This window comes from Falco naumanni, chromosome 2 (assembly GCF_017639655.2).
Source record: "Falco naumanni isolate bFalNau1 chromosome 2, bFalNau1.pat, whole genome shotgun sequence".
NCBI lineage: Eukaryota > Metazoa > Chordata > Aves > Falconiformes > Falconidae > Falco > Falco naumanni.
This window is the reverse complement of record NC_054055.1, coordinates 16,461,542-16,486,767: the sequence shown is the minus strand read 5'-3', so window position 1 is coordinate 16,486,767 and position 25,226 is coordinate 16,461,542. Positions and strand designations below refer to the sequence as shown.

The 25,226-nt window shown below is 45.7% G+C and overlaps 2 protein-coding genes across 5 annotated transcripts; one reads left to right on the top strand and one right to left on the bottom strand.

The window, feature by feature from the left end:
- The first annotated feature begins 14,344 nt into the window (after positions 1-14,344).
- GTF3A (general transcription factor IIIA) lies at positions 14,345-19,652 on the top strand. The gene is made up of 9 exons (XM_040583615.1): positions 14,345-14,609; positions 14,961-15,061; positions 15,575-15,671; positions 15,862-15,950; positions 16,903-16,976; positions 18,220-18,303; positions 18,707-18,936; positions 19,028-19,087; positions 19,346-19,652. The coding sequence occupies exons 1-9, from the start codon at positions 14,418-14,420 to the stop codon at positions 19,505-19,507; spliced, it is 1,089 nt and encodes a 362-aa protein (XP_040439549.1). The 5' UTR covers positions 14,345-14,417; the 3' UTR covers positions 19,508-19,652.
- MTIF3 (mitochondrial translational initiation factor 3) lies at positions 19,547-25,044 on the bottom strand. Of its 4 annotated transcripts, none has more exons than XM_040583616.1 (4): positions 24,909-25,044; positions 22,529-22,989; positions 21,127-21,272; positions 19,547-19,849 (listed from the first exon to the last, which is right to left on the bottom strand). In XM_040583616.1, exons 2-4 carry the CDS (start codon positions 22,986-22,988, stop codon positions 19,637-19,639), a joined length of 819 nt encoding a protein of 272 aa, XP_040439550.1. In that variant the 5' UTR covers position 22,989; positions 24,909-25,044; the 3' UTR covers positions 19,547-19,636. The 4 variants fall into 4 exon arrangements, with proteins under 4 accessions (XP_040439550.1, XP_040439553.1, XP_040439551.1 ...); XM_040583619.1 differs by having other exon boundaries at positions 21,127-21,239; XM_040583617.1 differs by lacking the exon at positions 24,909-25,044 and adding an exon at positions 24,352-24,867.
- Between the last annotated feature and the right edge of the window lie 182 nt (positions 25,045-25,226).

The window sequence follows — 25,226 nt, the reverse complement described above, 5'->3', positions numbered from 1 at the left end:
AAAGGGATATTTACGACCCTCCCATAAAAGTTGATTCAGGGAGACATTTAGGAAAGAAAGGGACAGAAGACAGATGTGTTTCCTACCACAGATGCTGAGGAGGTTCAATTGTTCTGCATATGTAATGACTTTTTATGGTTCCTTACAAACACTTTCCACACTGCTAGAAAGGTGCCAAAGTCAAATACGCATAGTTGCTTACAGAAGACAATTTAGTGACCATACGGGACACTACAACTTTATATCTTGTTAAATATGTTGGAGATGGACATTGCTACCTGTGCTACACAAAGGGGAATCTCTGCCTGCACTGAGTCATGGCTGCCTTGCTGCCTTCCCCACTGCAGCTCTGCTTTCATTTAACATTTCCTGAGGCTTTCAGAGCATTTTTACTGTCATGTCCACACGGTTAACACTTAAAGCACCTATGGATTTTTTTCCAAGAAAGGCACGTTATCAGTGTTACATCGCCAGCTAAATTCCCTGCAGTTTTTGTCTTCCCAAAAGAGCAGAAAATAGAGCTGAAACCTTCCTAACTGTACAAACAAATAAGTACTTGTAGGTGACAGGACCGGAAAGGTTGCTGGATTATAGGTCTGAAGAGAACAGATGATCAGTGACTAAAGCATAATTACAGGCAAGAGAGGAGAAGGGAGATGGGAAATTGCTATGTTATCCCAACAGCAGCCAGAGGATGCTTGGCTACATGATGCCTCTCCCTGGGGCTGGCTGGTTTTACTCTCAGATGTGATCTCCCACGGTGTGACAAGAGGTTTAAGGTGAGCGTACAGGTGGAAATCTGTATCTCAGGTGGTGAAATGAGCTTGTGACTATTTACAGCAGTGGAAGATCTGAACGAAGCCACTGACTGTGGTCCCCTTTGCTCTTGTGACAGAAGAAAAGCCATTTTCCAAGAGTTCTTACACCAAAAATGTTGTGCAAAAAGTGTCTGTGAGCTGAGAAGCCTGCAGAGAAATGCAGCTCTTCCCAGCTGCACCCACCATCCTCCCGCTGTCATCAAAGGAAGCAAAACTAACACTGGCCGAGGACAAAGTCCTCCTGTCTTGATGCACACAGAAGAACCAGGAAAGATGGGCAGCATGAGATCATCAAGGAGCTTGTGCAACTCCCTTTGTGCTCAAACACAAATATTTTCAGCTGGCCTGGGGTTTTGCAGCGTAACAGAGCTAAGGGGGGTTTTCATCTGGACGGCTCACACTTTTACCAGGTTATCTATGAATTTAAAACCCAGGCAGGGCAGGCTCATGTTGGTAATGGATGGATAATTTTCAAATGTCCAGACTGAGTCAAGCTTATTTTAATTAAGAGCTGAACTGCCATTACTCAGGCAGCGCCACCAGGGTGGCTGTTGCTGCCAGGCTGTCTTCTTGCGGCGTGCAATTCTGCATGGGAACATCACAAAAAGTGTTGTGATCGGGTTCCTGGTGCAGACAAGCAATTTCTAGTGATTTTGTATCAATGGATGTATCTTTGTCTCACCATCGGGGATACGAGCGTCACTCCTGCATTCTCATGTCATGAGTGACCATCCATTACCCTACTATATCCTGACCACAAAGAAAATAAAATGTTCCCAGATGGGGAAGTTTTCTTTCTCTGGTAAATAATTAATAATGAAACTACAAGCTGCTGCTTGTCTCATACGCTTATACAACAGATGATACTTCCTTTGCCTGTGAATAAGCCAGGTAAAAACCTCATGGGATAAACAGTATGTCTGCAAAAGCCAAACCTCACTTGCTAGAAAAATCTGAGCTAAAATGACAGGGGAACAGCCAAGTTTAGTAAAGGCTGGAGTCAAAAAATGTTACGACTCACAGAAGTCCCTGCTCAGGGGAAGCTGAGCTCAGCCACAGCAATTTCCTCTCAGAGGAGAGCTCAAGCGTGCTCCATCCAGGTTTCTTCTGACATGGATGGTGGACATCCACACTGGCCTGGGGTTAACCTAACCATTCCAAGTAGTCAAGGCAAGAGGAGAGGTTTGCAGCCCAGCTGCCACATCAAGCTGAAGTGAGACACCGATGAAGCCTGGAAGAAGGGGAAGGCCCATTGCAGAGAGTGTCAGACCCCATCCTGCCAGCAACACAGCGCTGCTGCTAATGCAGGCTTTGTTAATGTTCAACCACCTTGGGAGAAAGTAAGCTCTGACATGTGTTTCTGGTTTCTGAGGTTTTTGCATTATTTCCAGAGTCAGAGAGTCTTACCTTGTCCTCCAAAATGCTGCATTTTTGTTACCAATCACTCTCACTGCATGCTTTGCAGGCCAGATCCTGTCATTAGGTCCTGTACCAAATCTCACTGAATTTTCAGGAACAAGCCCCTTTCTTTGAGAATGTATTTCTCTGTTTCCTTGCTTTTGATGTGAACAGGAGTGAAGTACCTGCTGATAAGGTAAACCCCTGGCTGCCAGCCCAGGACACCTGATATTAGTGATATTGGTGGCAGCAGCTTTTCATGCATCTGCAGACTGTGACTTCTGCAATGGCCCCAAGGAGAGGATCAAACAGGGCCGTGCTGGGCAGAGATAACCAAGCTGGTCCAAAGCACATTAGCTCGAGCACTGCAAGCCATAAGCCCAAGGTGTTTGTGTTTGTCCACAGCCCCAGCCCCACACTGACAGAGCCCTTCCCACCACCCACTACTCAAAGTCACTGCTGTCCTGCCTAGGCAATGGGGATATGCCTCAACAATGGTGGCTGTAAAAGCAAGTTAAGTTGTTACCTAGCCCAGATTATCCTTGTTTTAACTCATGTAGGATTTCAAATCCCAGCTCTCTGCTGGCCCAGTCATTTGCTTTGCCGCGTCTGAGCTCACAGTGCTGGCCGGTGCATCGGGGGGGCACAGCCCTGCCATAAAGGGGGACTGCTGTGAGCAGTGAGGAAATGAAGCCAGGAACGCTGCGAGTTCTTGGCCATAAAAAACATGCTGCAGGCTATGTCTTGCTGGGCAATGTTAGTTCCCAAAGTTGTTTTCCCTAGTTGTTGTCATAAAACTTCAGTGAAACCACCTACAAGCTTCAGAAGTTGCATGGGGGAGGGGGTATACGTTGAGAGTCCATTGTTAGAGCCTATAGAGCCTCTTCTGCTTAAACTGGCTTGTACTGGTACGGCTTTGCTGGGCTCAGTGGGATGGTCAGCGAGTCAGATCCCAGGAATCAATTAATCATCATTTTTTTCCTTGAAAAGAGATGGCTCTGCTAAGAGAATTTTTGAACAAAGGAGTCTGTGCTGGGCTCCAAAACTTTGCTCTTTCATCTTCCTTTAGGGACAGGGCATTTATTTAGCAAGACTGTTTCAAGTGTGAGGTAGAGCTGTAAGCTGCTGGCCAGCCAAAATACTGAAATACAGAAAACAAATAAATGAACTCAGCTGACAGGCAGTTTTACAAGGGCGATTGCAGGCACCTCTCTGTGCACATGTACAGCGGACTGGCACTTTCAGAGTATGGCAAATATGTAGACATGCCTCTAAATGAACGCTTAATGATTCAACTGACTCCCCTGAATATCATTAGGTAATTGATGCAATCTCCCCTTCTGCCTGCAAACCATCCCCAGGCTGACAGCAGCTCCCCACGCTAACTGCCCGGCTGGGATGCCATCCTTCCCGGCGGCTCAGCGGCTGCTGGACACTTCATGTCGGAGCTGCAGAGAGCGTTGGTCCGTTCTAACTGGCACCCAAGTGGCACAGAGGTGCGCATTTTTCACATGGCACAACAGTAGGCAGGATCAAGACGCAGCATGGCCAAAAGGAGAGATGCAACAGAGAAAGGATGTGCAGATGGAGCAGAGAGGAGAGAGCCAGGGAGCCCGATGAGCAAACCTGGTTGATGACTTATCATCCAAATTGGTTGTAGTCACGGACTTATTAATAGATACGAGGTAGAGCTGTGAAAAACATTTGGTTTTGCCAGCTTGATGCAGAGCTGAGGAAGGGCTTATTTTTTCTTCTTACTGCGCTGGACAGATGGAAACTTTTCAAATTAAACAAAAAGTTGTTTTGCTTGGAGACCTTTACAGAAAGCTCAGTGTATGTTTGTCCAGCTTCCAGCACTTGGAGGATCTGGTGAACTGGGTCTTCATAAAGAGCTTTCTGTTTAAATACATTCAGAATTAGGCTTTTAAATTAAAGATTGACCCTGGCTATGTGTCACAGCCAGCACCGTGGGCTAGCTACAGGCTTTGGACCTGACTCTAAAGTGATTAAAGAGACTCAAATGAACTAACTTGTCACCCCCAGGTTCATACTCAATTAACCGTGGCCAGAGTAACACCTTCAGATGAGAGGGTAAGAGAGAACCATGAGGCATTAAGGCACTTGCGCTGTATTTGTAACAGCCCAGTGAAAGACTGGAAACCCTGCTGTGCCATGTGCTGGACAAGCATGTAGCACAACCTCTTGCCCCAGATTTTAGTATGCAGATTTATGAATAGGCACAAAATGTGGGTGAATTTTTCACCCACAAATGCCCAAAGGGAACTGAGAGGGTCTGGGAAGAGGAACACATAACAAAATGAACAAAGCTAAGTGTGGTAGAGATCAACCATAATCAGGTAATAGTTGCAAGGAATTCTTGTTTTAAATTATAAGCCTACACAAAGGCATTTCTGTTCCTTTGATGACCGCATTGTCCTTTTTCTCCTTCCACACCCTTTGCTCTGGTAGCTCATTACATCCATTATTTTAACTTGGCTTAATTATGAATGTGTGAAACTACCAGGATGCTGGTGATGAGTTCCTGGACGGGACTGCAGGTACGAACAAAACATCAAGTAGAAAATGTCCAAAGAACTATGTCATCTGATAAAAAGAAAACCTTTCTGTGTGAACGAAAGGGAAATGTTGGCCTTTATTTTCCAAAGAAAAGCAGAAGTCAAAGGCTAATCCAAACATGTAGGGACCCCAAACAGATTGTTTTGCTTTGCAGTGTTTTGTGGTGCACTGTTGGGTTTGTTTTCATTCTGAGTCAAACCAAACTTAGCAGCTGGAAATTTTCCACAAAACTGGAGCTCAAGTCCTTCCCTTTCCCAGCACGGCTTGGTATGGTTTAGTCTGCCTCTGCTTGCCCTGAGCTAGGGTGACGCTGACAGCAATCACCCTGCTCGCTGCAAAGCTGAGGTGGTGGTCCCAGCCCCGCATCTTCAGATGGCCTCCTGTCACATTCCCACAGGTATCTCCACCCTCGTGCTAGGAAAGCACCACTCCGATGGGATACTGTGCTGCCGCACCTATTTCAAGTGCTTTGAAGTGTTTTTTTTGCTCCTGGCACGAGGTGACAATTCTGTCTTTTGGCCATGAGAAAACCTCATGGGGTAAGGAGAAGACCTAGGCTTGAGGGCTTTGGTTGGGACACAAGCACTCTGCCTTGGAGGTCCACCCCTAGGCGGTGTGGATATGGTCTAAGGCACCCAAACACTCCACATCTCAGCTTTGCTTGCAGCACAGATGGGGCCAGAGCTGGCTTTGGTCTCTTTCTGCCCTTGGGCAAATGGTCTCACCTCTGAGCCTCCAGCAGGAAAATCTCTTCATTCCCAGAAGTGCTGGGAGACCTGGACATGCTTGGGAAGGGTAACATAAAAGCTATGGTGGCTACCTTATCACCCACTTCATAAGCTAAGAAGTGTATTGAAATTAGCTGAGGAACAAAACCTGCTAAGTAACCTCATTATCCCTTTCTTTGCAGAGTTTACTGTAAAACGACAGGCTTTGGATCTTAATTTGCTGGGAAGTGCAGTAATGTAATTAGCTAGACTGATAAGAGCTGAGTTGTGTGAATTCTTCAGAGGAGAGAAGGAATGTGCTAGACAAAGAGAGAAGGAAAAGGAAGAAATAAAAACCATGCTTCCTTTGCCAAGAAATGAATTTTTTTCAATATGTTATTGATACAAAATTATAGAAGTATTTTGTTCTGGTCGGAGAGAAAGCCATGCACAAATATTTCCTTACTTTAAAATGACACAATTTCCAGAATCTTTTAAGTATTTTTTTTTTAAATAATATCCACACATGTTTTGAAATAAAGTATTCTGATTTTTTTTTTTCTTTTCTAAGAAGCAACTCCCCTGTCCTAAATTTTTCCTTGTTTGGCTAAAGCATCTCAAACCCAGCTTGGGGAAACCACCTCTCCACAAATATAGCCCCACCTGCCCGCTGCACAGCTGGGGTCAAGCTCTGCCTGTGCCTGGCCCCCTGCCCTGCCGGTGAGGCACTGAGGGCTCGTCCCAAACCTTGTCAATGACCCAAGTTGCCTTTTTGCTGTGTGCTGCCATCCCTGCTCCCAAAAGCTTTGCTGAAGACCATGCTGCTAAGCTCTGGCTGTGTGAACCTCCTAAGTTTTAGCCATGCACAGCCCTGGGAGAGGGGCTGCCCATGCATTGAGGACTCACCTGTTCTGGTGACAAATACAGACTTTTGGGGGCTTGCGAAGGTCTTTCGCAGCATGAAATGAAGAATGCATTTCTCTTGTCACTAGATGGCTCTATCTGCTTTCACTAAACACACACGGTTTTCTTCTTGCAGGCCCAAAGGAGCAGCAGCCCCAGTGTGAATGCATCTCTGGGAGGTGGCAAAATCCACTTGGGTTTTGATTATGGTTTTCATTATGTTCTTGTTAACAGCCCTGAGCAAAAGGAACACTTCTGAGAAACCTCACGGTTTAAGATCTGTATGAAACAATCCCCTTGGGGAGAAGTTCTGGGTTTTCTTCATCTCAGACTCTGCCAACAGTCATTGCACTCCAGCCTCTGTGCAGATTTGAACGAAAAAGGGAGGAATCTGGGTGGCTGCTTGGCATTTAGCTCAGGTGCAGGTTTGGTGGAGAGCCAGGAGCCTCCTTTTCTTTGTCCTTCATTAGGTGGGAGGCAAAGAGGGGCTGGCTCCCAGCACACCCCTGAGATAACTCAAATTGGTGGGACAATGTCTTCCACGAGCCACCCCTGGGGTCACCTGGCCCCTGCCCAAGGGATGCTGCATCCCACCAGCAGCTGCCATCCTGTCCCACACTCACCCCATAGGACTTGATTCTGTGCTGCGTCTCCTTGGGGGCTGCAGCTTCAAGGCCCAGATTTACCTTCAGAAGATGCCTTTCTTCAGGGATGGGGAGCTGGCTGCCACAGCCAGTGCACGGCAGCCTGGGGGAAAGGTCTGGGGCAACGTGGGCGGTGGTGGACAGGGAGTTTGCAGGGAAGCCATACTTGGCCCGTGATGGCAGGGGGACACTTTCTTGGGATTCTGTGAGGTGGAGCAGGCAGGCAGCCCTGCCCGCTGGAGCAGAGTCCATGGCTCTGCAAGCATTGGTGTTTAAAGGAGGGGATGCTCACATGTAAGCAGTCACAGGGGGAGTGCAGGGCAGGTGGACAGGAGGGCAAACCCTGGCTGTGCAGCTGGAGCCCTGTGGATGTCTGAAGCCTTAAACCCTTGCACTGAAAGCCATATTTTCCTGTTTTATGTCTCCAGGTAATTAAGAAAAGCTACTGCAGATCTGACTGGACAAGAAAGTGTATCAGATTGTTGCTTTCTCCAGGAGAAAAACTGCATGTTGAAAAATCTGTATATATTCAGGGGCTCCGCTGGCTGTATTGGCTTAAGGCCAAGTATTTTACCAGTTGCTAGATCTCTCAAGTGTATTTGAGAGATGTTTGAAGCAAAATTCCTTCCTGGAAGAAGTTATATATCTGAGGATGTAATCCAAAGCCATGAAAGACTGGGAGCAACTTTCTACTGATTTCAAAAGGATTTGAATCAGGCCCTGGGGAACTGGTCCAGCATCTTTTCCTCACATCAGCAGCCTCTGTGCTTCAAGGAGACAACCCTTGTAATAACAACTACTTCAGGGGTATTTGCAAGATCACCGCTTCGGCTGCATGAATGATACAAGACACTAGTGACCACGGTGGGAAAGGAAGCAAATTTGCTTATTTAGATAATTAACAGGCATTTGAGACAAGTGTTGCTGTCTAACGCATTACTGACAGACTAATAATTCTGTCTGATAAAGCAGCAATTATTACCATAATGTTACGGTCCACTAAAATAACCATCCCTCCTAGCCACTGCTGCCAGGAGAGGATGGGTGAAATTGCATTTCTCCTTCTCCCAAGTGAATAGACTACATGCCAGAGAAGCACCCTGAAGGGCTCAGCCAGGAGAGGAAGGACTTGTACAGCTACTGTGTGGTAGCTTCTGTTGCAACCTGCCTTCAGAGGATGCCTTGTTTTTATGGTCCCAGATAGCTGCAGGCATAATTTTGCACCTGCAATTTTGGTCAGATAGATAACTGCCGTCCCTATTGACCCATGAAATGTGATGCCTTGAGCGGCCAGTGCTGTGAGCACAAATAGTTGTGACTGATTAGGCAAGGCAGCATTTGCAAGGCAGACATAATGCTGTTATGTCCCTTCTGAAAACGGGCTGTGCCGTGAGCAAGGGAGGACTGATAACCCTATCAACATCCTCCAGGCAAGCAGCTTCTTCCAGGAGTTGTGCTGGGGGACTGAGGAGTTGCTCGCTTCAGAGGACTGTGATGGTGAAATGGAGAATCCAGGCCATTTTGTTTTAACCTTGTCTTGTCTGATCCTGTCTAATGGCTGGGTGAGTTGAATGCTCAAGGAAATCCTCCAGGGCGAACACAGTGAGGCAGGGGCAGGAATGGAGCGGTGTTTTCCAGAAGAGGGCTCCTCCATCACCCCACAGATCATGGAGGGGTTGTTCCCAAGCCCTCCTTTCCCTCATCCCACCCAGAGAGAGCTCGTGGGGAACCAGCTCACACAGTCGGGTTTTTCCCTTCTTTTCATGCAAGCCATGGGAGACAGGTGGAGATATAAGACCCAGGCAGCGCTGTTAACCGACTGGCCTCAAACTGTGTAAGGAACACCTGGGACTTGGCTCTAATTTGGTCTGCATGACATGCAGTGGATTTTATTCAAAACAGGCAGGTCAGGATAGCTGATGGGAGGGTTGATGGGGAGGGAGCAGAGGGCTCTGGCAGCTGTTCCACACAGCTCTGCTGTGCAACTTCACTATTGCTTACAGCCTGTGCCTCCCGCAGACAGGAGAGAAAATCAGGTAATGCAGATTTCCTCTATTTCTTCTCTGGGGGGATGAGTCTGTTGAGATATTCATTAAAATCCACTATGCTCAAAAAAGAAAAACATCACCTGACGAGAAAATGCTCTTATGGAAAACAAGTCTTTGATAACTTTACATGCTTCCTGAACACAGGGAAAGCCAGTCAATAACATTCCTTGTGGCCTAAAAGCAGAAACATCTGTTGGAGGCGGCTTGCTAGGCTGAATATAGCAGCAGAAAAGCCCAAATGATTAACTCCATCCTCTTCCTAACATGTTTTCGTGGTTCCCAGAAATCCCTAGAAAGGGCTTCTGAGGACACTGGCACCATTACAAGTCAGCTATAATTCTGTAAACAGGGAGATCAAGGAAACATTATCCTGACTGCAGTTCACGTCTGGCATCCAGTTTGCATAATTCACATGTGCTTCATCTACTCTCCCTTAGCTGTGGGACAAGCTTGTGATTTAGGTAAAGAAGAAGAGCCCCGCTCTGATAAAGGAAAGCATAAAGCTGCTGTTGTGAGCAGGAAAACAGGGCTGAGGGGCTGGGGTCCATATGACCTTGCAAGTAGGCTGGAGCTGGGCAAAATGGCAGAGAAAATTAGAGTAGTAATACAGCAGGTGCAGGAAGCATTTCCAGCGTGGCTGGGCTGATCCTTCTCAATGCTAATAACCACCAGGGTCCTTCTCCCACCCCCACTCTTCTCATCCATATTTGTCCTAACAAAGGAAAGCAGCCAGCTTGCTGGGGCTTCCTCTTGATTGCTTTTCACGTTTTGGTCTCCATTTCTGTTTATAGTAATCCCATGGGATGAAAATGCTTAAGAAGAACAGCTTTTTCTATCCCTTCCTCTGCATTGACATTTTTCAAGATGCAACTATACAGGGTGGTAGATGATGTCATCTGGACTCCCTTTTCAATGAGAGGTTCAACCAGATCATCATTTGAGATCCCTTCCAACCTGGACTGTTCCATGTTCTAGGACTTTAAGCCTGGTATCAAGTGACAACTTTGTCTCTGACATGCAGGACAGCACGAGGGAGGCTGCCTTTTTGGTGAGAATGAGGCATGACTACTTGGCAAACAAATGCAATGTCATTTTAAGGGTTGTGTTAGGGAAATATGCATTTCCCATCATGTAGCATGCCTTTTTTTCTGCTCAGCGGTATACTTCTGCAGTACACAAACGCATAATTCAGTTAGAACAATTTAAAAATTACTATTTAAAAAGGTACTGAGCAACTTGGATGCCTTGCAATGCACTTTGATCAAGTAATAATTTTTTAAAAATTTGTAAAACAGGTTAAAATAACATTTAAGAAGTTTCTTCAATCTTCCCCAAGCTGCTTACCCAAAGAAATGTTATTTTCACTGCTGCACTTTGGACAGACAAAAGTAGTTGATTCAACAATTTTTAAGAAGTTTCAGGGACTAGAATTTAAGTTGGGATGTAGATAATTTCCTAATGCCAGGTTCCTGAAGTGTGAGCTTTACTGACCACTTACTGTACAGTATCACTCCTAATTATCCATATGCTGCCTCCGTGAAGCCAGAAAGCTTCAAGAAGGGTTACCTTTCATGTAAGCTCCCTTTCAACTAATGCACTGGCATAAAATTGAGGAGATGCACTCCTTTGTCAGCCTCGAAGGACACAGTGGTTCCAAGAAGGCATTTGCACTGGATGTCTTCCAGGAGTGCCAGCATCTGGAAAATATTTTGACATCCTTTCAACTGAATATTACAGAAATAATCATTCTGTGGGGATATGCCTCAACGTTCCTATGTATTCCATATCACCAAAATGGAGTACCAACTGCAATCCCAAAACCTTGTATAGCTTTTTTGGCCAAATAGCGAATTATCTGCAATGTCTTTTCCTACAGTATGCTGTATATGAGCTGAGGAAATATCTGGAAGGAAATACTTGTTCTGAACTTCCATGAACTTCTAGACAAAATGATGTCGAGTTCACATTACCATCACCCATTGAAAATATCAATACGCTGTCGAAATCAAAACATTTGAGTGCAGTACATGATTTTTATCTTTTCAATTATTGGTATTGCACCTCCCTTACAGTCTTGGAAATAACCAAACAGACAATAGTATATTCCCTTTTTGACTCTGTAAAAATGAACAACTACCACAAAACCTTTGCTGTTTTCGTGCTTTGAGTTATCTATTGCTGAGACAGGGAAAAGCTGGTTTCAGCTATGTTTGCTTTCTCTGTGAGAGAGGATCTAATATATTGCTGGTACACACACAGGTCTCTTCCTAGAAAGATGAATTGTCTTACCTGTATGTGGAAAACTACATTATTGCTTCCACAATCACATAATCCATTGGATTGATTATGGATCATAGGTTTCCAACACATCTACCACAGCAATATTTTCACATTTCTACTAACAAAAACCTCAAAGTTTCACCTTTATAAGAAATGCCAAAAATCACTTACTTGCTGTATTCCACTTCCATCCTACCTTAAATGTGACAGCTCACCATACTTAACAGAAGAACTTCCCCACAAACTGCAGGAAGTTTCCTGACAACTACTGCCAACATTATTGAGCTACCCAACACCATTTCTCCAATTAACTCTGGAAGGCAGAAAGTCTTTTTTTGTTTTGGTTTGGGTTTTTTTTGACATGTGTCTAGAGTCATTGCAAGATTGCTGACACCCCAATTGCAGTCACAGTCACAAAACTTGTAGGGACCAGGTAAAACCACATAAATAGTAGTTAGCCTCATCCTTCAGCCCCAACCACTCTGCATACCGCCTCCACTGCTCCAAGCCAAAAGACCTTAGATATGGTGCCTCAAACAGCCAATATTTAGCTTGCCACAAGTCTAAAGGAAAAAGTAGACTTCCAGTTTGCAAACTCTCATGTGGTGGAATAGTTCCTGCAATTCCACAGCTACTCTGTAAGCACATTTAATTTATCTGCACTGCAGTACACATTGAAATAATTTCTGTGTAATGTTCATAATCATAAGATCTTTGGAGTTCAATTGTGCTGCATAAAGAGAAACTACTTTTCTTGGAGAAAAGGTAAGCATGACTTTGCTTACAGCAGAACAACAGGACTGGAAAATAAAACAGCCTTTGGTAGAAAAAGATATGTGGCCCATTCACTCAGCAGTTCTTCAGAGGGAAATGAGTGTTCACAGCACTATGTGTAGTATTTCCTGGATTGATACTTAATTCTGGGTAGATCCTGCCCACTTAAGGAACAGCTTTAATCAGACTCTGAGGGATTTACTACCCTGTGGGGTTTTTACGTGTGTCAGAGCGAGCTGTGTGTTGGTTTTTCCTTCAGGTAACGAACTACCTCAGTTTTCTGGTTTTTTGCTCCCTTTCAGTTTCCAGATTATTAAAATTTAACAGTGGAAGTATGGACCTTGTGTTGGAAACATTAATCTTCAGACTTAATTTTTCTCTATTGCATGTTTACCTGCTAGAAGGTTCACCTTCCACCTCCCACAATGCAAAATGGTAAGATCAAATCTGAAAGGGATGCCACTGGTCCTTCCAGCTCCACTAGAGGACTCTTCAAAATCCTCCCTCTGGAGTCACCTCAGAAGACTTTAACTGCACAACACAATGAGGAGCTCTCTGGCCTGGAATCATCCTCTATTTATATATTTCCAATATTGGATTAAAATTCCCAGAGGACTCTGCTGAAATCTCTAACTGGCATTGCATAGAGCAAAAGCCTACATGATTAATATTTGTCCCTTGTCTAGCCAGTAGTGAAATTTTCCAAAGTTTTCTCCCTTGCATGCTATTTCCTTGCCTGTGTTAGAGAGGCCTTGGGCAATATTGTGTTTCCTCATGCAAAGTCTCAAAAAAAGATGTATGTCTTCTTTTTTATGTTTCAGAGGTGGGTGGGTTATTGCAATTCTGAGACAAAGAAAAAAAAAAACCCAACAACTTTTTCTTCTAAGTGTTTTGGTTTTAGTTAGTATTAGCTGAGATTTTTTCAGACTGACTTCCCTTTCAAAAATAAGGCGATTTCTGGCCATTGCTTTATGAGGGTCTGATTGATTCAGCCCTCCCCTTAATCCTGCTACAGTTGAGTGAGGTAAGAGGCATCTCCCAGAGCCATGGGGATCTGCTTCTGGCCAGCAGCTTCCCTCCCTGAAGCATGCTGTGGCACAGCCGTTCTGTAACCCTTCCTTCAGCACTCCTGCCATCTTCAGGTGTCCCTTCTCCTGTCCAGTCCCCACGCACTTGATTCCTAGTCCTTATTCCTCTGTTTCCTCCTCCATTTCCCCAGCCTGCCCCAAGCACCGCCATCTGCTCAGGCTTTTCCAGCTCTCAGAACACAAACAGAGATGGAGGAATAGGAAGTTTTTCTCCCCAGGACGGTTTGCTCGTCACAGTCCTGTTCCAGCTTTCTCTCCCTGTCCCTCACACTTCACTTTGTGTGGAGAATTGCAACAGAGGGGGAACATCTCCTAAGATAAAGCTCAGACGACAGCTCAAATAGCCCAAAGCAGAGCAGGTGATGTGATACCTCAGTACAGCAAGTCAGGTACCAGGGAGGTGCTGAGCAAGACACCATAGCCCCTCAGCTCAGTGAAGCCCCATGTCCCCTTCCCCTATCTGTCACCTCAGGCAGCCCGGGGGAACAGCACGACCACAGGCCAGGGTGGCAGGCCACCGCTGCCACAGGATCCCGGACAGCAGGGACACCTCTGCTTGGGCTGCAGATGCCTGAGCTTCGGGGCAGGTGGTAGGGAGCATGCAGCAAGACGCTGGGTGCATGAGCGCCCTGGCCTGGGCCAGGGGCCAGCTGGCACCGTGCGGTCCCGTCCGCTCCTCTGGCAAGGCAGGGACACAAACCAGAACTGCTGGGTAGGACCTTGGCCTGGGACATGACATGGCACCTGGAAAAGCTCCCTGGGGAAGCAGCTGAGCCCTTAGGTCCCTACAGCCCCAGAAGGGCTGTGCTGTGGAAGGACCCAGAGTTAGGCCTTTTGGGCCTTCACACCGGGCAGCAACGGGAGTGCTCTGCTCTCCGGTGCATGAGGTAACGCAGCCGGGGCCTGGGCCGCTCCCGGGACAAGGCTCTCGGGTGCGGGGAAACTGGCGCTCTGCGCCTCTCACAGCCCCTCTGCGGGCGGCGGGGCGGGCGGCACCGGGGCGGAAGGGCGGCCGCGGCCCCCGCTGGCTGTGCGTGCAGGGCGGCGGGACGGCGCCCCGCCACACGCGCATGCGCCCGCCCAGCGCCCGCCCCTGGGCCCTGCGGCCGGCGGGAGGGAGGCGGGAGCGGGGCTCGGGCGGGGACGTTCCCCGCTGGGAGCCGGTGCCGGGCCCTCCCGCATGGCCGGCGAGCGGGCGGCGGGGGGCGCGCAGGAGGGCGGGGGTGCTGCGCGCGCGTCCCCGCCCGCCGCCGGCGGCAGCAGCGGGAGCGCGCGCCCCGCCTGCCGTTTCATCTGCTCCTTCCCCGACTGCGACGCCTCCTTCAACAAGGCCTGGAGGCTGGACGCCCACCTCTGCCGGCACACGGGCGAGGTGAGCCCGGCCGGAGCTGGGCCGCCGGCGGCGGGCTGAGGCGCCGGGCTGCCGCTCGGGGTCCCGTCGGCAGGGGGTGGGGGATGGGGGGGGGGGTGACTGAGGCGAGGGGCGGGGGGCGGCCTGCGCGTCTCGGGGCCGGAGCTCGCCCGGGGCCCCTGCCGGCGCTGGCCCCCTCGGGGGGCTCGGGTGCCCGGCGTCGCCTCATGACGGCGGCCGTCGCGCCGTGGGGGTCGGTGGGTTGTGCCTGCAGTCCCGCCGCCGGGGCGGCCTGCTGAAGGGAGGCAGCCTCCTGGAAACAGCCCGGCCCCGGCGGCTGTCACCGCCTCAGAGCAGCCCTCTCCCTTCCAGAGGCCGTATGTCTGCGATTACGATGGCTGTGGTAAAGGTTTCACCAGAGATTTCCACCGCGCTCGACACCTTCTTACGCACACCGGGGAAAAGCCGTTCGAGTAAGGCCGAACTTCTTCAAGTGGGTTACGCTTGTCCTCATGGAGATGCAGGGGAGTTACAACCGATGTGAGGGTGGTACGGAGCTGCAAGCCTGGTTCTGGTATCATGTGTAGTGCTGTAACAGCCTGCGAGACGTGGGGAATCTCCTGAGCCTAAAACTCCTGTCTGGCAGTGATCCGTTATAGATGCTTAAAGGAAGGGGCAGATCTCTCCCTAGAATGCAGAGTTAAAAGAAGGATGGGCAGTTATCTCCTGTTACTAAGCCCTTAATAGCTGCATGTCATGGATTAGGAGCTGGGAATTCCTGTGTGTTTTATTGAAAATCTCTTATGCTGTGTTTTCATGTGGCTTTTGATTGTAACTTAGCCTCTGGCTTTTTTGTGTCTTTAAAGCAAATTTTTATATTTGGGTTGTGAGTTTCAGTTATTCCTCATGTATTCCTCTTGTGCAATGATTTCTGTATCTGCCAGTGAAACAAGTCACTGATAATAAAAAATGCAGTTCATTTGCAGGTGCACAGCTGATGGATGCAATCAGAAATTTGGAACAAAATCAAACTTAAAGAAGCACACTGAGCGCAAGCATCAAAATCAGCAGAAGCAGTATGTGGTGAGTAATTCTCTTTGATACTGTAAAGTGGAAGCTAAACAAGCTCTTTTTTTATATCTAGTGAAATACTTAAACTTGTTGTTACGCTGTACTTGTGTGAGTTCAAATACTGTGGCTGGGATTTCAGCAAACACGTGTCAACTGGGCTGTCATTATTTGGCCTCTAATGATAACTTAATTTCCTAAATAGTGCGACTTTGAAGGCTGTAACAAGTCTTTCAGGAAACATCAACAACTTAAAGTTCATCAGTGTCACCACACCAATGAACCTCCCTTCAAGTAGGTGGATAATTTTAATAATGAACTTTTAACAATTCCATTTAAACACTGCAGATGAGAAAAGGTGCCTTTTCTCAACCTTTTGATTGATGTGGCATTTTAAAAAAATAAAATTAATTAATCTGTAGCCATGGCCGCAAGTACATTTCTTGTACTAGTCCTTTGCTCAGTAGCCTGTTTTGAGCAACAATCTTGGTGCTCTGGAACTTGAGCATTCCAGACTTTTTCTTAAGGTTTATTACAGTTTCACAGGAAAAATAAACACACCACACACCCCCAATTTTTTAGTTCACACACTCTGAAATACAGGCATAGGAGCTTGCATGGTAATGAAAAATGCGGCTACCTCTGTTTTCCACTAAAAAGCAGTGGCTTGGCTAACACTGAAGTGAGCAGTAGCTTAAAAAAGGTAGAGGCTTGGACAGCAGTCTGAGAAGCTGTGCCTTGCAACTCTTGTTATTTACATGACACATCAGTATAGGTCTGATGAACGCGAAGTTCAGTCTTATTTCTTACAGGTGGAACACACTTAACAGGAGTGTTCTGCTTCAGTGCACTAGTATGGCTGGGTAGCAGGCACAAAAACACTGTCAGTGCTCTGCTGCTGCTGCTCTGGCTGATAGATCTGTACAAGCCACTTAAACCCCTCCACTTTCTGTTTTATGTTTGAAGAGCCTGCTGTGTAGGGATGATATGGGGCTTGATTCTTTAGCTAAATCTTAACTTGCTGTAGATGTGGAAATTATAGTTTTAACTCACGAGGGGAGCAGAGTCCTGTATTATAAACACATTATGGAATTTACTTTTACAAGGTGGGGCGGAGGGCGGCACAACAGATCTCTAGGCATGGGGAAACTTGGATTATTTTGTCCACCTTAATTGTTCTTGACTGAAAGAACAAAATACAAGTGGATGCAGTGAAAGAAATTAAACTAGTGGGTTTTATACCTAGATGTAATAATGAAGGATGTGGAAAGTGCTTTTCTACTCCAAGTCGACTAAAGCGGCATGAGAAGACACATGAAGGTAATACGGTTTTTCTTGCTTCATTTATGTTTTAGCAAGCAAAAAGGACTTCTTCCAGTACAGGGAGTATGACAACCATGAAAGTATTCTGGGCTTAGTGATCCAGAGAGATTAAAAAGAGAACAGGGGTTTTGAATAGTCAAATGAGATACAGTTGCAAGGCATTGCAGTCTTCACTTACAGTGTACTTGTGGCAGGCTGAACAGAGTTTGGGATTCCTCCAGTCACTTTTTTAAATGTGCTTCCTTGTCAATAATTGGCCTTCTGGGCAAGGGCTAATGGTTAAGGCACTAGCTTACACCTCTAGAGGTTAGGATCAGTTGCCAGTTCTGCCACAAATTTCCTATGGAGCCTTTGCAAAACATGTAGACTTGCATTTTTAAAGTTATTAATGTACCTGTGTATAAAGGTATGTGAGTGGAATCATCAGGGGGTTTGAGCTATGTTTGAGCTAATCCTGCTATACTCCTATCCATTCTTCCAGTACTATTGACAGCTAACCTGCTTCCCAGTGTTAGAAAAAAAAAAACAAACCCAAGGGACTAGGAAGAGTATCCAAAAAGCTGTGATTCATATTATGTTCCGTTTTTAAGACATGAACTTGTTCGTAGTTGTTTGACCTTTCCAGTCCTAGGATTTAAATAGTGTTGCCTTTCTGTGGCTCATTTAAAAACTATCCTGTCTGCTTGATAGAATGGTAGAGTCTCTTTAGACTCTGGAATACCACTGTATGGTCAAGATCTTTTTTGGGGTTTTTTGTTTGTTTTTAATATGTGATACAAATATTTACACAGAAATAACATGTTACCAGTTATTTGCATCTATTTGAATGAAAGTGAGGAAGTAGCTTTACTGAAGCAAGGAGAGAGTTTCATAAAATCATTCAGGCTAGAAAGGACCTCTGAAAGTGATCTGATCCAGATCCCTGCTCCTCTGCTTAAGGCAGAGTCAAACCAGGTTGCTGAGGCCTACATGAAGTTTTGAATGTTTCCAGGGTTAGGGATTCCACAGCCCCTCTGGACAACTTGTGTCAGTGATACGAGGTTTCCTCGTTAAACCTGTTAGGATTTTCTCATGTTCTGATTTGTGTTCATTGCTGCTTGTCTCATCATCATGCAGTATGGCAGGAGAGGAGGAATACTGCCTTTTTATTTTCAAACTCCAGAAGTGGAGTTACCCCATGTAAAACTGGACCATGTTTGTCAGAACCTTTGCAATTGTAAACATCTGTCCTGTCCAACAGGCTATGCATGCAAGAAAGAAAACTGCTCATACACTGGAAAAACTTGGACAGAGCTTCTGAAACATAATAGAGAAAGTCATACAGGTAAACTCCAAATGCTTTAGTAAACAGAACTTAACTTTTGATAGATAGGAAAAAACTGCTATTTTGAAGAGGAGTCCTTGCTGAACTCATTTCTTCAACTTGTTGTGCCTAGACAAACTTGTTTACTAACACTTTATCAGTAAAATGGTTGTCACTCTGGCTAGACCTTTAACTGATGAAAGTGCTGCTCAGTATACTAACTTTGCTTTGTGATCCTGTTGATGGAAAACTGTATAACACAGGATTTCAGATCTGGATAATTCATGCTGCATTAATCTCTTCCAGTCTCTGAGTTGCTTGCATTTCGTGTGGATTTTAGCATTGTTCTAGAGGACTACTAGGGTTTGATTCTGAGCTGTAAGCAGCTGTTAACTTATACTCTGCCTGTCTGTCTCCCACTCAGAGTCAATAGTTTGCAGTGAGTGTCACAAAACCTTTAAACGGAAAGATTACCTCAAGCAGCATCAAAAAACACATGCTGTGGAGAGGGAAGTCTGCCGATGCCCAAGAGAAGGATGTGGGAGAACTTACACAACTGTATTTAATCTTCAAAGCCATATCCTCTCTTTTCATGAGGAGAAAAAACCATTCTCTTGTGATTATCCAGACTGTGGAAGAGTGTTTGCAATGAAGGTATATATTTTTTAAACTCTTCAAATCTAAATCACATAATCTGAAAGAATAAATGTAACTTTTTTTTTTCCCCTGCCCTTTGTAACTGTAGCAGAGCCTAGCAAGGCATGCGGTTGTACATGATCCTGAAAAGAGAAAGCTGAACTTGAAAGTAAGTTAATACTCTTGAAAAAGTCTTCTCAACCATACCCTGTCACTTCAGAGGAGGGTAAACATTATGTGTTTTAGAATGTGACTTAAAGTCAGAAAAAGGCCAGTGATCCACTTAATTTGGAAGATTCTTGATTTCTGAAGCTCCTTTAAATAATGCAGTGCTGGCCTATTCATTGATTTCTTCTTTCCTCACCACATTAGTAGTCTTTGCTCCATAGATATGTTAAGTTGCTAATTCTGGATTTATTTCTGCCAGGCAAAGCGTTCTTATCCTAAGAGGAGCTTAGCCTCTCGCCTGAGTGGCTACATTCCTCCTAAAACACAGCCAGGAAAGGATGCAGTTGTGACAGAAAGCAAGACAATGGATAAACCCATGGAAAATGAAATACCAGCTGTTGAAATTCTGACTCTGCAGTAAAGGTTAATGGAGACAACATTCTTCATGGAATGACCAGCGCAAAGCTCAACAGTAATTTATTTAAAAATAAAAAAACAACCACAAAACTATAAACAATAAAGTTAATGTTGTTTACACCTTTTCATAAAGTCACAGATGCAACTCATTTGACTTCAAATCTTCATTTTCATCTTTCTTTACTGTACTGTTTTTCTGGTCTTCCATCTTCCGGTATACTTTCAACTCTTTGTCAGACATATGTCTGAAAATACAGGTACTAACTCCTTCTCTAGTAACTTTTGGCTTGGAAAGATAGGTGGCTTTCTCCGACACAGTCTCCAAAATCTTATCAAAAAGCATGAACTAAAACAAAGGAGAAAAATAGGACTAAATGCACAAACACATGTAGAGAACAGCCTGAAATATTTTTCTAACGGCACAGGTTTAGCTATTAGTTGAAACAAGCTAGCTGCTTTAAGCAGTTCAGTTTGTCCTCTCCTAACCATTTGTTCTTTACTCATAGGCAGGTTTAGGAAAGCCACCAGAGGGATTCAGCCATTTCCTAGCACTTGGGTTGAATTTCTGACTTGCCTCGTTTTGCTGTTTAAAGGTGTCTGTGAAAGCGGACTGCATCTGACTCTCGTCTCCACCCTCCTCTCCCACTAGATTCAGGCATATTATTACAGGGCTTCCCTCTTAAGGGCAGTATTGTTCTAAGGTTATAGCAGAATGTGGTAATATTGAACTGAGTGGTGCACTGCCTTCATATAACAAGCTGAACACTTAAGCTCGTGATTAAGCTTTTAAATTTAAGGACAACCTAAATCTGGACTGTGTCATGAAATGTCCTGCTCCCTCCCATAGCCAGTTCTTCCTCCTGCTACTCTTTCCCTGTGAATTCAACCAGCTTCCTATAAAAAGTTTTGTTCCTTTTGGATGAAGTGATAACACAATTTTTTCCAGCAACTTGTAGAGAGAACGAAGGAAACCTAATTCACTACACACATTAAAAGGGGGGGAAAAATTGCTTACACGGAATCTTTATAAAGAAAGACATCTATGCAATGACAAGTCTCAAGGCCCTGCATTTATATCGGTGAGCAAGTTGCCACCAGCTCCCTAACATTTTTATAGATGTTTACTTTTCCAGTCTTCTAGTCTTACTAACTTTAGCCCCAGTTGCACAAATGGATATTCAGAAGAACAGTTAGGTTATTCAAATAAACCAACTAAAATACAGCACAATTTTTTTTAAACCATACCATTAAACTTTTCTGTGGGTGAACTGGCTTAAGGCATAGACAGGAAAATTTCACCAGCCCAGTTAATAAGGTGGTTGCTGCAAAGGAGTAGGAAGTGCTCAGACTTCACTGTCAACGTCAGTATTACAACTTTTCTTAGTTCTTAAGAAAGCATCGTATTTGAATTGTCTCCACGGCACTACTTTTCTAGAACAGTGGTGTTTGAACAGATGCAGCTTAAGGTGAGGCAACTGCTACCTTCACAGGACCTAGACCTTCACTTAATTTTAGCAGTACATGATATATTAAAAGACTATGGCAGTACTGAACGGCGGAAGTTAACATTAAGTAAAGCTAGATAATGAAATTGATTGGTCCAACCTTCAGGAGTCCACTTACCATGTCTGTATTGCTATCTTTTGCTTGCCGGATGGTAACTTTAACATGGTATTTCTTTTCAATCCACTGTGTTATTTGTTTTGTCTTGGTCTCTAAGTCATTCTTGGCAATAGCTGAAGAAAAGGATAACTCCTTCTGAACCACCCCTGTTTAAAACAGAACTAGAACTGTTGGCTTAACATCTGACAAACCTGTGTTACTTGCTTTCTTCCGACAGCTTATGGTGCTTTGTCTACTTAACACCCTTCCCCATGCTGCCTTCCCATACACAAAGCATCCCGTCTCATCTCAGCATGCACTACACTCACCTTAGAAGGTGGCTACTTGGTATCTCACACTTGCTGACCTAATTGGGAGACTGAGTTGCATGCTTGAGGCACACAGGGAAGTCTCTTCATGCTCAGAAGAAAGTGTTTTTATTTTAGTTACAGTTTTGTTCATACCACCCACAGTGCAGGTCTAACAAAGATAAACAGGTAAGCATTGCGTCTGGAATTGGAGACTTAGTGTGTAAATTCCTACGTTCTGTGCGTAGTATAGCTAAATGCAGAAGATCTGAAGTTAGATAGCTCTTCATCTTGAGCCCATTTTCTTGACTGGTGAAGTACAATATTGAACTGGAAGTACAATGCCTTGTAATATATTTGAAAAATTTGTGGTCTCTTCCTCCTTAAAGATTCTCTAAAGTAGTTACTATTTGCATAATCTTTTTGTAGTTGCTTGGAACAGAAAAACTCACTACCATGATAGTGCTGTCCTCTAAATCAAAACTCTACCCAAAGCACAGATACTTTCGTTAGTGCGAGGATAAGGAAAGAGGATACAAGGTCAGATGCCTTTTTTAAAACCTCTCTGTCAAACTCAGTTTGTTAACTGCTGGAGCAGGGCTGACTTAAGAAAAAACACTAAAAAAGCATTCAATATTGAAAAAGTTGTTCTCTTAGTCAGCAGAAGAAAGGGCTCCAGACTTTGGTCTTCCTAGCAGCAAGCCAGGAAGAGAATGTTTCATTGACTACTGGTGACAAAATTATGTAATTGTATTGATGTATCTGCTGCTCAGTTTGTAAAAACTGCCTGTTGCTTTATGCCTTTGTAATAGAACAGAAATTCAGTGTACCAGCATCTAGTTATATTCACGTATATATATATGTATATTAAAAAAAAAAAAAAAAGCCAGCAGATGCCAAAATAGTAAATCCTGAGAAGGCAATAGAAGGCTTCTCTGGAAGACTAGACTAATCCAAAATTTTATTTTTACCACTGCAAATCCTTAATAGCCTGGACTGCAGTGACATTGCTTTGGATTTACACAAATGCAAGTAAGAGGATTCATCTGCTGGAACCACTTTTAATGCAGCATTTTTCAAAGCGCTCAGTGTTGTAGTGTCAACAATGAACGTACCTGGGTTTGAATTTTTTTTTTTCTTTGCACGTTTAAGCTGTTCTTCGTGAATCTGCTGCCCAGTCATTAGTCTGTATACAGGAGGTTCTGCATTCTCATGAAGAAGAACTAGTTTCAGGTCATGTTGATCCATAAGTTTGAGTGCTTCTGCTCGGTGCATATTTCCCAAGCTCTCTCCATCCTGGTTGATGACATGCAAAATCCGATAGGGAATTCTTCGCCCAACACTTCCAAATGCTGTTTTCTTTTTTGTTTCCATGTGAGATTTTTCAGCTGTACAAAATGGTTGAGGAAGTCCAAACACAGTTGACTTTCTAGGGTCAGGTACCACCATCCAGAATGGAGAAAATACCCTCTTTTGCAGTGTTTGTGTCAGAAAAGTACCAAATAATCTTTCTGCATATCTCTTCTGATTTCTAGTTGCTTGACATAAAAGTTTCATTGTGCAAAAGGCAGTCATTCTGAGGGAGCAGGGAATAAGAAAAAACAAGTTACCTCTATCAGTCTGATGCTTCTAGTTACATTAGAAAGATTTTATTCCAGTTCACTAAACACCAGTCCTTAAAACTCTTTTGAAAAGATTTATGGTGTTACTGTGCGGAATGAGCAATCAACAGTAATTTTACAATAAACAGAGAGAGGGCTTTAACCCAGAGAGTCGTGAGAGAGGAACAAAATTTATAAAGAGTTGATGTTACCTTCAGAAAGCATGCACCTAAGTATCATTTTGCCAGAATCATCTAATAGAAACACCAATGATGGTATTTTTATTATTCTTGAATGATGAAAAAAGCTTGCAGGAAAAAAAAATCAGAAAAACAAACACAGGTAAGATTTGCCTGCAATGCATGGACTGGAAAATAAGCAACAGATTCACATGCCTAAGATCCCCACTTGCAAATCAAAATTTAGATAAACTGTCACAGGCATCTATCCCAGCATGGTATTCGTGAGGCTATAAACTTTCAAAACAAGACTCAAAAGCACAGAATGGTCAGGGTTGGAAGGGACCTCTGGAGATCATCTAGTCCAACCCCCTGCTAAAGCAGCTTCTCCTAGGTCAGGTTGCACAGAGTCACATCCAGGTGGGTTTTGAACGTCTCCAGAGGAGACTCCACAGCCTCTCTGGGCAGCCTCTTCCAGTGCTCCGTCACCCTCAAAGGAAAGTTCTTCCTCGTATTCAGATGGAACTTCCTGCGTTGCAGTTTGTGCCCATTGCCCCTTGTGCTGTCACTGGGCACCACTGAAAAGAGCCTGGCCCCATCCTCCTGACACTCACCCTCAAGGTATTAGAAGACATTGATAAGGTCCCGTCTCAGTCTTCTCTTCTCCAGGCTAAACAGGCCCAACTCCCTCAGCCTGTCCTCATAAGAGAGATGCTCCAGTCCCCTAAATATACGAGTGCTTGAAATCTGAAGACTCATGACACTAATCTGTGAGGCATTTATTCCATTATATTTCCCCCCTCATTCTTCCCTGGTTCATGGAACTTCTCCGGGAATTTTGGTGCACCTGACCAGTATTTGCATTTTGTTCACAACTTTAAAAATCGCCCATCTTTTAACAGCTGTAAAAACTTTAGAAATAAAGAGCAAACTGTCAAGCATTATCTACAGTTTTGGTATTCCACATTTAAAAGGCAGCAAGTACAGGAAAAGCTAAAGATGGCACAGGAAACCATAAACGTGTCATTACAAGAGGACTTGACAGGAGCATGACTTCATTTGCCTAAGAAGGAATGTGACTCCACTCTAAAAATATATACATGTATACGTATCTACGTATGACATTGCATAAACATGTCTTCACGTGCATACATGTACCTGGGGAAGATCCCTCTGCATGGAAGCGCTTTACTTCGTGTAATGTAGCATTTCAGTGTGTCCCACTGCACAGCCCGTGCGTTAGCAAGGCCCGCTGACTTTGCTGGGGCTCTAACGCACCGGCAGGCTACAGCTCCCGCACACCGGGAGATGCGGGAATAGCAACTATCCCTGCACTCGCAGGACACGTTTGCTGCACGCGTGGGTGCCTCGGTGCCTGCGGCTCCCACGGGGGATGTTTTGCACCTCGCAGGAGCTGCTGCCTCGCGTAAACGCGCGCTGTACAGACGCCGTTTTGGTTTCACGCGTGGGTTTCTGCGGAGCGCCCGGGAGAAGGGCTGCGCGCGGGTGCGCAACACGCCCGGCGCTGCCTGCGCTGTCGGCCGTGCCCGTCGGGGAGCCCGTCCCGTGGGTGCGTGCGGTGTGACCGCCGGTGTCACCCTGCGGCCCTCGGTGCGGCTGGTGCGCGGCTGCAGGCGGGCCCTGGGGCGGCAGCACCACGGCCCCGAGCCCGCCGGGGCCTCGGCCCCGCATCGCCCGCGCCCGGCGGCTCTTACCTGCCGGACGGGACGGGCCGAGCCGAGCTGAGCTGGGCCCAGCCGAGGGCCGAGCCTGGGCCGCCAGAAGGGGTGGAGCTTGGCCCGCCTCTCCTCCTTCCTCTTCCTCCTCCTCCCCCTCCTCTTCCTCCGCCCGCTCCTCCGCCTCCTTCCGCCGGCCCGTGCAGGCCTGCGCGGGCTCGCGCGCACGTCCGCGTGCACACCCGCGCGTGGCCCCGTGCGCGCCGCCCCGCGCCCCTCGCCCGACCGCTGCGCCTGCGCGTGCCCAGCATCGCCCCCCCGCGCTCACCGCCCGCACGTGCGGTCGACTGCGCGGGG